Raw genomic sequence first — 15,738 nt, 5'->3', positions numbered from 1 at the left:
AATAAATAGTAAATCTTAATAATTATGAAATGTACATCTAAATATGATCATCATTTCGTGTTAGACTATTATGAATAGGAATTATTATTTGTCATTTATGCAATCATCAATGCAAAACTAAAAGTAAATTACTAAATTGAATCCATCATTTGACATTATGCGATGTTCCATCTAAATTCATCATTTGGCGATGGGAATTAATATTATGCAAGGTACATCTAAGTTAAATTCTTCATTTGACAATTGAAATTAGACAATGCATATTGAAAAGTAAATTCATCATACAACAGTGACATTATGCTGAAGTCTAAAATAGCCATAGAATACTAAACTAAAAGTAAACATTGAAAACTGTGAAATACTAGTAAATTTCTCAAAAAGTACTAAATAATAAATACTAAAAGAGTCAAGGACTCAGTCATCAATATCTAGAGTCAAAAGTTCAAAACTAGAACAATGAAAAGCATCTAAAAGAAATGAACATCATGATCAAATAACTAATAAGCATCAAGGAGTGTGTTGATGCTCCAATGACTGGTCCTCTGCATCCATCTGTTGCATGAAGGCATATTTATATATATATATATATATTTTTTAATTATTTATGTTTTTAAATTGTTATTAGTGAAAAAATTGGGGGTACATGTAGGCATCCCCCCAACGTTCCCTTGCACCCCTCTTACATCCCCCCCCACAAGAGAGATGTGTTTCATCACTAGAAAAACGTCCCCATGGAGTTTCCCCAAAAGAGGGGGACGTGTCCTTGAGGAACACTTCTTTTTAGTCTTCATAAGGATGAGAAGACCTATCCCTAAGATCAAGGGCTGAGATTAGATCTCATCTTCTCTTGATCAAGGGTGGAGATCTAATCTCACATTGACGCCCCCTCATGTCTCACCCTGCATTGATAGTCACTTTAATAACTTGTTGTACCATTTACATTTTGCCTTATAAATTCACTTTAAAAATAGTCACTTTAATATTGTAAAAAGTACAATGTACTTTTAGACTTTATAAAGTGACTAAAATGTTACATGACTTTGGTGGTCTCATAAAGTCACACTAAAAAGGTGGGTTCACTTGTTTTCCTAGGCTTAGGCAAAAAACATTAGGAAACACTTCCTTGGTACCTTTTTCAACAAGATATTCATTGAACAATAGTGAGGCTTTGTTTTAATATCACATTTCCATTGTGTTCCTTTTGGAACACAACAACATGGCTTTAAGGCAACAACTTTCCATCTTTCACATCCAATAACCTTATAGCAAGCTTAGAGCTATATGAGCGGTTATTTTCTAATTTGCCATACTACCGTAGATTGAAGGTCCATGGGGCTTACTACTAGTTTCTGAGCAAACAATGAAACCTGTTTATATATATGCTAACAAAATTGAACGCTTCCATTTCCCGATATGGGTTTAAATTTCATCTAAGGTATTTTTGTTGATAGTCACACTGAAATTAATTCTTTCACGTTGTAAATTAGTTGGAAATGCCTCTAGTAACGTTTCTTTAGTTCGTACTGGTATTACAAAGGCTATATCACATATGCTTCAATTGTTAAGAAATCTACTTCATAGCTGTTCTGTAAAGGATATAGGCATGCTTGATGTATTTCATCTGGATGGAAGTATAGAGATTTATATGTTGTATAGGTGAAGATTAGGTGTAGCCAAAGATAATATATTTGGAGTCATTTTATCAACATAGATCTCGATGATTGGAGCAAAGAAGGGGCCTCACTACTCTAGTTTCTTTTCTTTTTGGTCAAATCTTGTGTAAATTGCTACATTTCCTAATTTTAGTAGGTAGGTAATGCTTACTTTTGTCCCAAGGTGGAAATGCATTGTATTACATTTGGACATATGGAATACATGTTATACCACTTTAAGGACATACTGGATAGCTGAACCTCTGATTTTGCTCATAATGTTGTAACTTTAAACATGTCAAGAAAATGATTTGCATTGGTTTGTTTTCTAGAGAAGTTTAATTGGAGGGTTGTATCTTCCATTGTCTCTGGGTGGGAAGTATGAGTAAGATTGATGAGTCACAAGCGAAATTGATTTTATCACATACATGGAATACATTTGTATTTTCAATCTTTAAATTGCTTTTCTAAAAATGCATTGCTCTGTCTACGGTTCTCTTGAACATCTGCAAATTGTGGCTAACCCAAGCTTGTGTGGTTGAACAGTTGATTTTGCTGGGCGTATGCTGCAGTAGTAGTGGTGATGGAATAGATCCGTATGCGGAACTGTCTTTGCAACCATTACCCGAGTATACGATACCATCCGATGGTGTAACCATGACTTGTGTGGCATGCACAGACAATGGTCACATCTTTCTTGCTGGGCGAGATAGCCACATATATGAATTACAGTACTCAACACGATCTGGCTGGCATAGACGTTGTCGTAAAGTTTGCCTCACAGGGGGGCTGAGCAACCTGATTTCAAGGTGTTCTTAATAGTGGATAGTATATCACTGTATTTGTATCTTTTTTATAATTTCTTTCCATTAGAAGGCATTGTCGTATCTTTGATTTGAAAATTAAAAGTATCTGTCAAAGCAGGTGGGTGCTGCCTAATGTGCTGAAGTTTGGAGCTGTCGATCCAATTGTAGAGTTGGTGATTGATAATGAGAGGTATATTTTGTATGCACGGACTCAGGAGTCTAAGATTCAAGTATTTGATCTTGGGAAAAATGGAAATGGCCCGCTTAAAAAAGTTGCCGAAGAAAGAAATTTGAGTGATCAGAGGGATGGACGCTATGGTGGCAGTCGGTCAACAGGGGGCAGAGCTGCTTCTAGGTTGTCTAAGACATCTATAGTATCAATTGCAACTGTGTCTACAATTGAGTCGAAATGGCTACATCTTGTTGCTGTTGCTTCAGATGGCCGACGGATGTACCTCACTACTACTCCTAGCATTGGTACTGGTGGTCCTGTTCGAGGATTGACTGGACTGAGCACCATTCATAATAGACCATCAGCTTTAAAAGTAGTAACAACACGCCCTTCTCCTTCAATTGGACTTGGCAGTGGTATTACATTTGGGAGCCTTTCAATCAGTGGCCGTCCACAAGCTGACAGCTTGGTGATGAAAGTTGAAACTGCTTACTATTCTGGTGGTCTTCTATTGCTTTCTGAATCATCACCTGCAACCACATCAAGGATGCTAATTGTTAATAAGGACTTGACAGTACCTTTGATGACATCTGGCAGCTTTGCCTTGGCTGGAGTAGGAACTACAGGTAGAGGTCCCCGCCCATTAAAAGAAACAGTTTCTCCTTTGTCAGTTGAGGGTAGAACACTTTCCATCTCCGATGTCTTGCCATCGCCAGAGAGAGAGGCTGCTGTTCAAGCTTCGGTTCTTGAGCCATGTGACTCTGGATACATTGGAGAGTCAAGTGAAATGACACGAGCCAAGAAATTATGGGCTCGTGGTGATTTAGCTACACAGCATCTTCTTCCCAGGAGGAGAGCTGTTGTTTTTGGTACAATGGGTCTGATGGAAATTGTATTTAATCGGCCTGTAGATATATTGCAAAGGTTGCTGGATTCCAATGCACCAAGGTCCTTACTCGAGGACTTCTTTCAACGTTTTGGACCAGGAGAAGCTGCAGCAATGTGCCTTCTTTTGGCTGCACGAATTATATGTGATGAAGAGAACATAGTGTCAAATGCGGTGGCGGAAAGGGCTGCTGAAGCATTTGAGGATCCAAGGGTTGTAGGCATGCCTCAAATGCAGGGTGGTAGCGCATTGACTAATACTATAAGTACTGCCGGAGTAGGATTCAACATGGGACAAGTGGTTCAAGATGCTGAACCGGTTTTCTCTGGTGCTCATGAGGGTCTCTGTTTGTGTGCATCAAGGCTGCTTTGGCCTTTGTGGGAGCTTCCAGTTATGGTTGTTAAGGGAGAGTCCAGTGATGATATGGAAATAGACAAAGGAGTTATTGTTTGCAGGCTTCCTATTGAAACTATGCAGATTCTTGAAAATAAAATCAGGTCATTGGAACAATTCTTAAGGTCAAGGAGAAACCAGAGAAGAGGGCTATATGGTCGTGTTGTTGGTCTAGGAGACATGGCTGGCTCAATTTTGTATGGTGCAAATGGAAGCTTTGGGATTAAGGACCAGGGTGCTGGAAGAAATTTATTTAATACACCTGTCCGAGGTGGGGATCAAGGAAGTATCCCAACAGTCCCCAACAAGAGACAGAGGGTACCTTACAATCCAGCAGAGTTGGCTGCTATGGAGGTGCTGAAAACAACTCCCTTTAGGTTCTTGACTGTCTTTCTAACATATAATTCTAACTGTGTGAATATGTATTCATTGACTTATTCTGCCTGGCTTTTTTGGCTGTACACAAATTTGAATGCGTGGAAAAATGTGGAAGCAAGTTTTCAATATCTTATTGGAATTATTTTAAAATTAAACATATTTTACAGCTACCTTCTAATTCATGTGTCAACTCTGTATTGCATATTTGGATTTTAAATGATCCTCTTAGGATGTGTCTCTTGAACAAAATATGTTCATAGGTTGTATGCCTTACTCTCCATAGGATAACTCTTAGGACGTGTTTCATGACTAGATTTTAAGGAAGACGATCAGTCTGGAGGAATCTCTTAATGGATACTCAAAGGAAGACAAAATAAGAACTAGAAGAAAAGGAAAAAAACATTTAGAATTACCTGTACAGTGTAAACAACATGACCCTAAAAGAAGTTTGTAGTCAATTGTTTTGATTCGATATATTTTTTCTTACACCTTTTATTTTTGTCAATAGTGTACTTTTCTTTTGTTTCTGTTTATAATTTTCAAATTCATGGCCTTGGTGAATCTGTGAAGCCTAAAATTTTGAAAACCTGCTGCTCGCCAAGCACAGTTGAGGCCTGCATCCTCAACTGCTTCCACACTTCTAAGAACTTCAAATTAAACTTTGATGGAAATTTCATGCTTCGTACTATGTTGGACTTTGCTTCCAGGTTAGAGGAATTGAGTGCATCAGGCGCTTGCTCAGGAGGTCTGGCGAGGCACTTTTACTTCTGCAACTTCTTTCTCAACACCATGTGGCTCGACTAGCTCAGAGCTTGGATAGTAACTTGCGACGGAAGCTGGCTCAATTGACGTTTCATCAGTTTGTCTGTTCAGATGAGGGTGACCAGATTGCCACCAGGCTGGTTGCTGCACTGATGGAGGTAAATTATGCTGTTTCAAAGTGTTTCTTGGTTTTGTAATTTTGCTTTCTTCAATTTTATCGGACTAATTTTACGTATTGATTATAAATGCATGCACCTCCTTTTATCCTGATAATTTAGCATACGAATTGTCTTCACTGTGAACACTTTCAACAATGGCTGCTTTCTTACCGATCTTCAATATGTGGGATGAATTATGGAGGGTGCTTTTGTATTTCAGTTTTCTGGTTTGTTTAATATTGGCTGCTATCCAAACAGAACTGTCTTTGGTTCACTGATTATGTGCTGCATGCCAGTTTGACTGGAACACTGTAAATTCCGGTTTTATTGTCTTACTATCCAATTTCCTTGTGTCAATTAGACTCTCATTTTGATAAATTTATGGATTTAAATTGGTGATGAATTTTCTGCAGTACTATATAGGGCCGGATGGTAGAGGCACTGTGGATGACATCAGTGTCAAATTGCGGGAAGGATGCCCAAGCTACTACAACGAATCGGATTACAGATTTTTTCAAGCCGTTGAGTGCCTGGAAAGAGCTGTTGTTACTATGGATTCTGAGGAGAAAGAAAAGTTGGCAAAAGAAGCTCTGGACCTCTTGGTTAAAGTTCCTGAAACTGCTGACCTGCTGACTGTATGCCAGCGATTTGAAGAATTAAGGTCGGTCTTTATCTGCTATGGTTTCTCACAAAACTGCGCTGTTGTGATACTGTGCTTTTGAATCTTGTCACAACGTTTTTTTATACTTTTTTCTAATGGAATGTGATAAAAAATCTTGCATGTTACTGACAATTGCTTATATTTTCCTGTATGGAAGATTGGGAGAAGATATTTTGATGCTTATATTCATGAGTTGACATGGACCCTTGAATGTTATTAAACTTGCTGAAAAATATCTACAGTGAATTTTGAGCTCTATTGTGCATAATACTCTCTGTTGTTTTCATATTTAATTTTAAACTGAAACCTGTAATCTGGTCATGCATCATTTTTTCTTCCCTGATTTTGTATTGGTATTAATTTTCAATATTTCCAGTTATTGAATTAGTGACAACCCTTTCCCTGACAAAATCTCTAAGTTGTATGTACCTGAAGTTAAACAATTACATATCTCAGCATTTGTTACCTATCAAAGGCATTTTCCCTATTGTCCTGCCCATGGTTGCGGGGGAGCAGACCCCCCTGTCGAATCTGCTCCCAGAGTGCGTTCCAGAAATTCGCTCCCTAATTTTCTTTTTCGCTCCCTGCTTATTAAGGAGTGATAGAAGGAGCAATTGAAGATTGGAAACAATTTTTTTTGAGTGGGGTAACCTAATGTTCAAGCCTATGGCCCTAGTGTTTATATGCAGTTCATGGTAATGTTAAATTCTTAAAGTAAAATGATGAAATGACTCAGGATATTTGAGAGTGGTTTCGACCTCATTGGATTTCATATGGAGAAAGTAGAAACTTAGATCTCACTCAAAATCCAACAGACTTTGTCATTTTTTCAGGATTGTGAGGGATTACAATGTTTCCATTGGATTTTGTCATGTACTAGGGTATGGAATTTGTATTTAATCAAGAGCACGAAGCCCTCTTTGCGGGGGAGACTCCCAATGATCAAGAGAACCAAGGTCGTTCGACTATGCAGGAGGAGACTCTCAATAAAGCACGAGACAAGAAATTAGAAATTTCTCATGGGAAGAGGGTCAAGCAGTAGATAATAGATTTACTTGTCTTTTCTAGTTTCTAGTACTTTTTATAGCTATTGAATCTTTCGTATTTATTATGGTAATTTTTGTAAACAATATATGACAATTTAAGTTTGAAGTTTGAAGTTGGCATTTATAACTCATTGGTAATGAATTATGAATATGATGCTTCGTGAAAGTTGAAAGTTGAAACATTTCATTTCATGTTAGATATTCTTTGTTATCGTTTGGTTACTTGGTAATGGTTACAAGTTACAACTTTAGTGACCAATGATGATAAATGTTATACATTGAATTTTGAAAGCTTGAAATTTTAAGATTGATGAATCATGAAACTCAATATGTTTCAATCCATATGGTTCAATATAACTTCTAGTCTCTAGATGATTGATGTTATATGGTTCAATGCATATAACTTCTAGATGATTGATGTTATATGGTTCAATCCATGTAACTTATAGATGATTGATGTTATATGGTTCAATCCATGATTTTATGTTTTTTTATATCTAATTCATCATTCTACATGCTTTTGTTGACATATATGTGTCAAAATATATAAAAATATATATTATATAAAAATTCGCTCCGAACCGGGAGCTTTTGAAAATGTCGCTCCTGCTTCCGCTCACGCTCGCGCTCCCCGCTCCCAAGTAACCTTGGTCTTGTCTTTCCTTCAGCACCATAAATTCCAATGAAATGGTTGAATTTGAAATGATCTCCTTGCTCATTAATTTGTCAATAATAGTTCAATTCTCCATATATGATCTCAGTAGAACTGCGACGGTTGTACTGGATTTGTTTTTGCATTGTTGGAACGCTGTGACATTGTTCATTTGCATTATTGGAGAATCTAATGACACTTGATGATAATTGAAAATTTAGTGGATTACTTGGTTTCTTTCCTCCATAGAGTCCAGTTTCTTTCCTCCATAGAGTCCACTCAAAGGCTTGTGCTCTAGATCCTTCTTCAGGCTCGATGCAAGGTTGGTTCTCAGAGGTTTCTTAGCTTCTTCAGTTGATCACCCTCTCTCCAGAGTGCCTTTCCATGTTTACATTCTCCCTTGATGCGCCATGCCATATCTTAACAACTAGATAGATATCTACAGATCATACATTCAGGCCACTTGGACCTCCCCACGATAGGCTTGGGCTCGAAGATGTCCTTCTACCTAGAGCACTTTTTGGAGTTGCGAGATGGCATCTTCGTCCACCCTCCATATACGCACAAACATTGGATGCATTCACTCAGGATACTTTTGGGATAGCTCTGTGTCAGCCCCCATTGACTTCGGATAAAGGCAGATCACCATATACCACAATCTGATAGGATCTTCCAGGTGTGCCACCTTTAGGAGCCAAAAATGGAAATGCACCTCATCTTTTGGTGCCCCCTAGGACCTATACTATGAGATCCAAGGGTGCTATCATTGTTTTTGTAAGGACTTAAGGGTCTCCCTCTCTACTTTCTTCCGATACCAGGACCAAAGATGCTTAGGACTCTTCATTAGAGAGATTTCCAACAAATCTCAACTCTTGCACGCCATGGCCCACTCAGATATGACTAGTCCAATTACCTCATAATTCATTGTTGATCTGCGATATCGGTGCAACAAACGACATGCGAAGTCCCATAATGCACCAATGAGCATGATGGTGAGACCTCCAGTTACTCCTCAACGTCTTCCTCTGGGAGTCCACCTGATCTCATTGAGACTAGTTCAAAGGTGCTTGTAATGTCCTCTCTTAATTGATTGGCTAATGGAGGACGAGATAGCCTATCCAAGCATGTAGGCTATAGTCTTGATAAAAGGGTAAATACTAAAACCCAAATTTTCCAATGTTGGGGCAACATTGTGTAAATGTCGGGTCAGCTAGGGCAGAAAATCCGAAAATTGGGTGTTGCTGTTGGAAACACTGAGAGGGGGTTGCATTAGTATTTCTTATTAATTAGCACTTTTTAACCTTTTTCAGAGCATTAGTTAATCTCAGTTATTATTATTGTTTTCTTCAGATAATAATCCACAGTAGACAACATACAACAATGCAGAAAGATAAAACAATGGACACAAATATTTTAGGTGGAAAACCCCCTCTGGGTCAAAAACCACCAAACGCTTCTCTAGTAATTTTCTTCTCTCTTTAAAAGAACTATTAAGTACATCAAGATTTCAGCTACAATTGAGGGATGTGTCAACCCCCTAATTCACAAACACAACCTGTAGGACGCTACTAAACCCTAATATCTTGCTGCAACCAGAAGGACTCCCCATAGCCCTGTAGATCAGGCCACAACCTGATGAGTGCCCCAACACTCTGTTTACCAGCTATTGTCGGAAAGGATGCTTCGCTGCCCTGTTAGTTTATCAGCCACAACTGAATGCCACAACGCCCTGTGCAAGCCACAACTTGCCCTAGAACCACCTTGCCACCTGAAGTGTTCTCAGGCCACAACCTGAATGTGACTCCAATCACCCAGAAGAGTCAGTATATCACATTTCACAGTTTTCACATTGAATCCCCTGTACTCTCAATCAATGTAGAATAATTGTAAAGAAAATGTAGGATAGATATCGAATCTTGGTAGACGCTGATCATTGTTGACACAAACTGGTCGCTACACGATGCTACACATCAAGCTATCGCTGTGCAACTGCACATCACCGTCATTACACATTGGATATCACTGTCACTTCACAACTGTCATTACTATTATTGCAAATCAATGTCAGTGCAAATCATTGCATAACTTCTAGCTACCACTGAATGCCACTTCACTGTTAGAAAATCAGAAAGGCAGAAATATTTTCTTATTCTTGATAATTACTTGTGATGTTCTTTATTTGTTATTACGATTATTTATATTTTCTTTGTTTTAGTTCATCAAGCAATTACCAAAGTAGTAGCGCATAAAACAATGGACACCAGATGCAGGCACTATGCCATGGAAAAGCCCCCCTTGAGGGGAAAACCGTGTCAAGAAAATCCTTCCTTTCAATGGTATTCTTTGAGACTCTTCACCCTAGACAAATACTAGACCTTCCCTCCACACCAAGTTAGCCTCCCAGATCTTCGACCTCTTTCCAACAACTTTGACTAGGCAGCAGCTTCCGGTATCAGTGACACTTGGAAGACTTCAATCTCCCAATCTAGGGCACGAATCAAAGAGTGAGAGGCACCAAAATTTCGATTTTCTTCTCCTCCTTAGACTCCACCCAACTTGCACTTATTTTGACTTCCCGACTTTAGACTTCACACTTCCTAACTTCCTTAGAGATATCGAACTTGCTTGAGATGATGTACTCCAAATGAATTTGACTTGCTTGTATTTATAGGCTTCGTGTGAGGTCTAATTAGTATCCTTAGGTCGACTTGGTCTCTTCTAGGCTGACTTGGTGTGGAGGATACATAAATTATATTTGACTCAATACTTAACCTTTTTACATGATTCAAAAGCCCAAGAAGGTTCTCTTTAAAAGTACAATGATCTATGGACTTAAAATAAATCCTAGAAGTCCTCAATGGGGACTTTGACCTAAAACATGGTGACCCAAGCATGAAACCCATGCTTTAATAAGTCACAATAATTATAATAAAATTTCTTTTCTTTATTCTTTTGACAAGTACATTACAAGATGACTCAAATATATTAAATGAAGACTGAACCTAGTTACATTTTCCAACACTCCCTCTTAACTAGGGATGTATTCATCATATACTAATACAAGTACAAGGAAGATCTCAACTATATGAACCACGAAGAACTTTAGGCACCGCAATGCTATGGACTAGATTCTTGACTAGGGCAAGCTATTCATTGGTCTATCAACAATTTAGGCACCGTAATGCTACAGACTAGATTCCTGATCAGGGCAATCTATCAAAGTGGGAATAAGATGGACTCAAGCTTTCAGTCTCTCTAGGTACCATCAAGCTTACTTCGGGACCAAGTGTGTATCCAAAAATAGAGCTCAATAATCAACACCACCTTTTTCCAACTTCGGGACCTAGACATCAACACAAAGTGCTGGCCAAATGTCCTCCCAGGCAATGCTTCACTCACAAAGCCTCAACACTCCTAGATCTAGTAGATCAAGGATAATCAATCTCTCCCAATCACACTGATTGGTAACCAACATGATATCAATACCTTCGAGAGATTCACCTGTACAAACACAACTCGAATCATTAATATACTTTCATATGTACATCATCAAATACAAACCTTTGGGGTCTTTCCAAACAACTTGATGTTGCTTCTCAAGTTTTCATAGTAGGACTATCAACCGAATCTCTGACAGAAGATTCCTTAATCATACACTTTCCTTTCCTACTTCTCATACAACAACATATTCTTTAATCGGATCTTGGTTTCCTTCTTTCAACAACACCTTAAAATGCATTCTCCAATTTCCTTCTCTCACTCATGGCCTTCACTAAAACTTACGGCTGTTAGTCCTCGTCTAGTGCATGACACATGAAGTAGAGAATCATATTTGTCACTCCCTCTTAATCAGAGAGGATCTAATCATTCCTGTACAAAGAATATTCTCAACCATCCTCTTATCCTAGGGAGATTTCTTTCATTCAAGCTCCCTCTTAATCTAGGGAGATTTCTTCTATTTCGTCATCAGAGAATCTTTCGTGGCTTCCAACCATTTTCATCAGATTTATCATCATCCTCATCATGCTTATCACATCAACAAGCATCTTAACCATATTGAAGATTGTGTACCCGCACAACTTAGATAGCAAGTACAACAAAAAATATAGAAGCATGAAGTTGGCCATATCAGAATTACAGAAGCATTTCAACCTTTACATATATCAGATACCCAAACTTAAATAAGAGACACATATTCTTCAACATCTTGCTAGGGACTTCGTCATAAACCCTAGATTACTTCATAACAACTTTCATTCCATATAGGGTTTCAATGTTTCTTTCAAAGGTGTGAGATACCCTACTATCAAACCCTAGAAACAATTCAAACAAATATAGATCTACAAGGCATCTAACAACCTTTAAAATTCATATGTTAGACTTTCCACTAGGGTTTCATACAAATGCTAGATTTCATACAAGAGAATTAATCAGTGAAAACCATTCACAACTTAGTCATAAACATGACCAACTTCCACTAGGGTTAGATGCAATGCCTAGATTTTTAATCAACCATCAATCACAACCACAACTCAGATTTCAACAATCTTACACAAATCTCAGTTTATCACATTATCATCATACATCAGAGATTTTTACTTCTACTAAGGTTTAACTCCAAGACCCTATAATTTTATTTTCACAATCTCAACAATCATTATATAAATAGATCTCAGATTGTTATAACACACATACTAGAGATTTTAACTACTACTAGGGTTTAGCTGCAAAACCCTAGATTTCCAAATATCATTATCGTAGAATCTCAGACAACGACTTATATTAAATCCTAAGACTTATGACCATCAATAACTAGGTCAACGCACAAATCTAGGAATTTATTATCATGCATAAGCATATCATATGTTAGACAACATTAATACATTAGAAATATACTGACCTAGACCAAGCTAGGGTTTCGACCAAATTTACACATACCTAGGGCTTCATTCCTAGGACTCTAAATACATAACAAGGGTTTTTCTTATAAACCCAACCAAACCATAAAGATCTAGGGTTTCATAACATAGCAAACAAACCCTACTATTCCAAAATTTCAAAGGTTCAAGATAACAAGGGTTTTTCTTATAAACCCAACCAAACCCTAAAGATCTAGGGTTTCATAACATAGCAAACAAACCCTACTATTCCAAAATTTCAAAGGTTCAAGATCTCAGACAAACATCATTCAACCCTAACAAGTTAAGGTTTCATGGTCATACCGATATCCCAAACATGACATTATCAACAAGAAATTCAAAGTAGTTTAGGGTTTCAGACATTCACATTAACATACCCTTAAGTTAGGGTTTTCCCATAACTTGTCTATGGTTCTATAAAATAAGTTAAGAGTAGGAGTGGGGTAGATTTAGCAAGGGATGAATAACCCAAAATAAGAATCAATATGATTCAATATAGCTAGACACACCAATGTTAGTGAAGGATTGTGAAATGAATAAACATTTACAATAAAGAATTCAATGTTTCGTAGTTTAAGGCATACCATGTTAGAAAATCATAAAGGCAGAAAGATTTTCTTATTCTTGATAATTACTTGTGACATTCTTGATTTTTTATTACGATTATTTATATTTTCTTTGTTTTAGTTCATCAAGTAATTAACAAAACAGTAGCACATAAAACAATGGACACCAAATGTAGGCACTATGCCATGGCAAAACCCCCCTAGAGGGGAAAACCCAGTCAAGAAAATTCTTCTTTTCAATAGTATTCTTTGAGACTCTTCACCTTAGACAAAGACCAGACCTTCCCTCCACACTAAGTCAGCCTCCCATATCTTCGACCTCTTTCCAGCAACTTAGACTAGGCAGTAGCTTCTGGCATTAGGCAGCTTCCAACATTAGTGAAGCTTGGAAGACTTTGATCTCAGTTACGAATATAAATTATATAAAATAACAATAAATATAAATAAATGTAAAAATAAATAATCAAGTAATGATTATGTTAAATAATCATTAGTTAAGTGAAAAGGCATGTCTAAAAAGACATGCCCAATCGTGAAGGGACACCTGCCTAGTATATATGCGGGCCCTCATTGTAATATTGAAACATGCCTTGTACAATTTTATATATATAATAAATTATTATTCAAAATACCTTTTGTGTATTTTTACTTTAAGTCAACAAGCTAGTAGTTTTTATGCTTCAATGGTATCAGAGCCATGGCGCACAATATAATCATGCGAGTCTTTAAACGTAGTTCGCTGCACAATATGCCATTAAGTTTTCGCCCTGAATGCGTTGAGAAGTTTAGTAAAATTCAAGAAGCATTTCAACGTTTAGAAAAATCATTTGCAAAAGTTAAAGTAAGTCGAAAGGAAATCCATAAGTTACAAGTGAAGTGGGTGGTCTTGACCATAATGAAATTTGCAGTGGTTCAGATTCCCCGAGTTCTTTCCCATCGTGTACATTATTTGGTCAAGTAGTTGGAGTAGATGCATCAGACATGAGTCCAGTTGAAATTGTTACTGAAGCGGTAATGAGGGAAGGTAAGGAACTTCCTGAAATAATTTCTCTTAATGAATATATAGGTTCAAGGTAAGATCAATCTAATGAAGATGCAAAAGTTGTTAACACAATTCAGAATGAAGAATCACTACATTCTGCAGAAGATCAGAAAGAGGCTATGTCAAATTCAACTTATGATGAGAGTGAAGATGATCTTAAAGATGAAGATGGCTTGGATTATTATAATGGTAAAGATAATTGTGATGTTGCTTCTCAACAACAACCAACGAGGATGCCTTTAGTAAGAAGGTCAATGTTTTCAATTTCACAAAAAAAACCCCTGCAAGTCGTGGATTTTAAAAATGCAAATGAGAATCTTCAGCAAAGCACACTATCAAAGATGAAGCATCATTTTGTCTCAAGCAATAATTCAATGTTGCAGCTTCAACACTTGGCGAAACTAGACAACAAAGATTTAATGGGGAAATAGAAAATTATTACCTAAGTAATGGGGTCAGTAGAGCTGCTAGGTTATGGAATAAAAAATGCAAATTAATAGTAAAGGAAACTTTATCCCAGTACATTTTACATAATATGGAGAAGGAAGCACAAATGACTCTAGTGGTAAAGGCCACAAGTTCGCTGGTTCAAGATTATGGCCTGAAGTTTTGGAAGGAAGCATCAGTTGCTCCCTATAAGCTCGAAAAATGCGATGATAACTCTGATGAATATTCAGAAACATGTGGGATGTTCTGTTGTCAGGGCTTTGCTAAAGATCCCACAACATTAGTGATGTTGGACTCTTCAAGTGAAGTAGTGGACACTCTCTTTACATCACATTCCAACATTTTTGAAGAACCCTGTTCAAATAAGGAGAAAAGAAGTTAATCAACAACCATTCTTGAAATTAAGATGGATAAAACGTTGGTTCATACCTTTTAGACACCAATGCCAGCTAGCCATCATTTTACAATATTTCCTAAGGGTTACGAGAGAACCATTTAGGTGTCGAATAGGCTTGGTGTGTACATGTTGCAGGAATCCACAACAGAATTGGAATCCTACGTAAATGTTGTGGTCAAAAAGATACAAGGTGGGTATGTCATTAATTCCTTAGGACTGAAAATAAACATGTGGAAACCCCGACATTACACCAAGAACAAAAACAAGAATAATGTTTTAAGGCTAGTTTCGCAAGCACTTCTACAGGTTGTTTCGCATGTGAAAGAGAAACATAAAATTTGTGAATGTGTGGGCAGTTTCTCTGACAACAATAATGGGCCGACACGACTACAAGTCATCCAAAATGGAGATAAGCCATTACCAGGTAAAGGCAACATCGAGATGGGGCAGAGGATATTGGAGGAGATTAATAATAACATTTCATTAACAAGGGTTCATGTGTTGATCGCTTCAATTATGTTTGTCTGGGAATTGTCGAGTCGCAGATTTAGCCACGCCCATGAATGCAAGAAGGGACATGACTATAAACACCGTAGATTTAGCCATGTTCTTAAAACCATGAAGGGACACAACTGTAAAAGTCGCAGATTTAGCCTTTGTCATGTCTACTCGCAACAACCTTGTGGCTTAACTTGCTTAAAAACAAATTCAGAGCATTTTATTTTTGTGGATTCCGCGAAGCCGGAAGAAAAAGAAAAATTTTCAAACTTTGATCTGCTCGATCTCCACCAACATAATGTT

General features: G+C 37.4%; 1 protein-coding gene across 6 annotated transcripts in view; it reads left to right on the top strand.

The window, feature by feature from the left end:
• The window catches only part of NUP155 (nucleoporin 155), a 228,102-nt gene that overhangs the window by 142,382 nt on the left and 69,982 nt on the right, over positions 1 to 15,738 (top strand). For all 6 annotated transcript variants that reach the window (XR_016260091.1, XR_016260090.1, XR_016260092.1 and 3 more), the window contains exons 4-7: positions 2,199 to 2,461; positions 2,577 to 4,263; positions 4,995 to 5,207; positions 5,621 to 5,868. Coding sequence is in view for 2 of the 6 variants with exons in the window: in XM_089429643.1 (XP_089285769.1) it covers positions 2,199 to 2,461; positions 2,577 to 4,263; positions 4,995 to 5,207; positions 5,621 to 5,868 (2,411 nt within the window). In the remaining 4 variants the exon portion in view is untranslated. The remainder of the gene's footprint in view (positions 1 to 2,198; positions 2,462 to 2,576; positions 4,264 to 4,994; positions 5,208 to 5,620; positions 5,869 to 15,738) is intronic.

This window comes from Pinus tabuliformis, chromosome 6 (genome assembly GCF_031772625.1).
Source record: "Pinus tabuliformis cultivar Carrire ecotype Pingquan chromosome 6, CPIR1, whole genome shotgun sequence".
Classification (NCBI taxonomy): Eukaryota; Viridiplantae; Streptophyta; class Pinopsida; order Pinales; family Pinaceae; genus Pinus; species Pinus tabuliformis.
The sequence above is the reverse complement of the archived record's forward strand: the minus strand, read 5'-3'. Positions and strand labels throughout refer to the sequence as shown.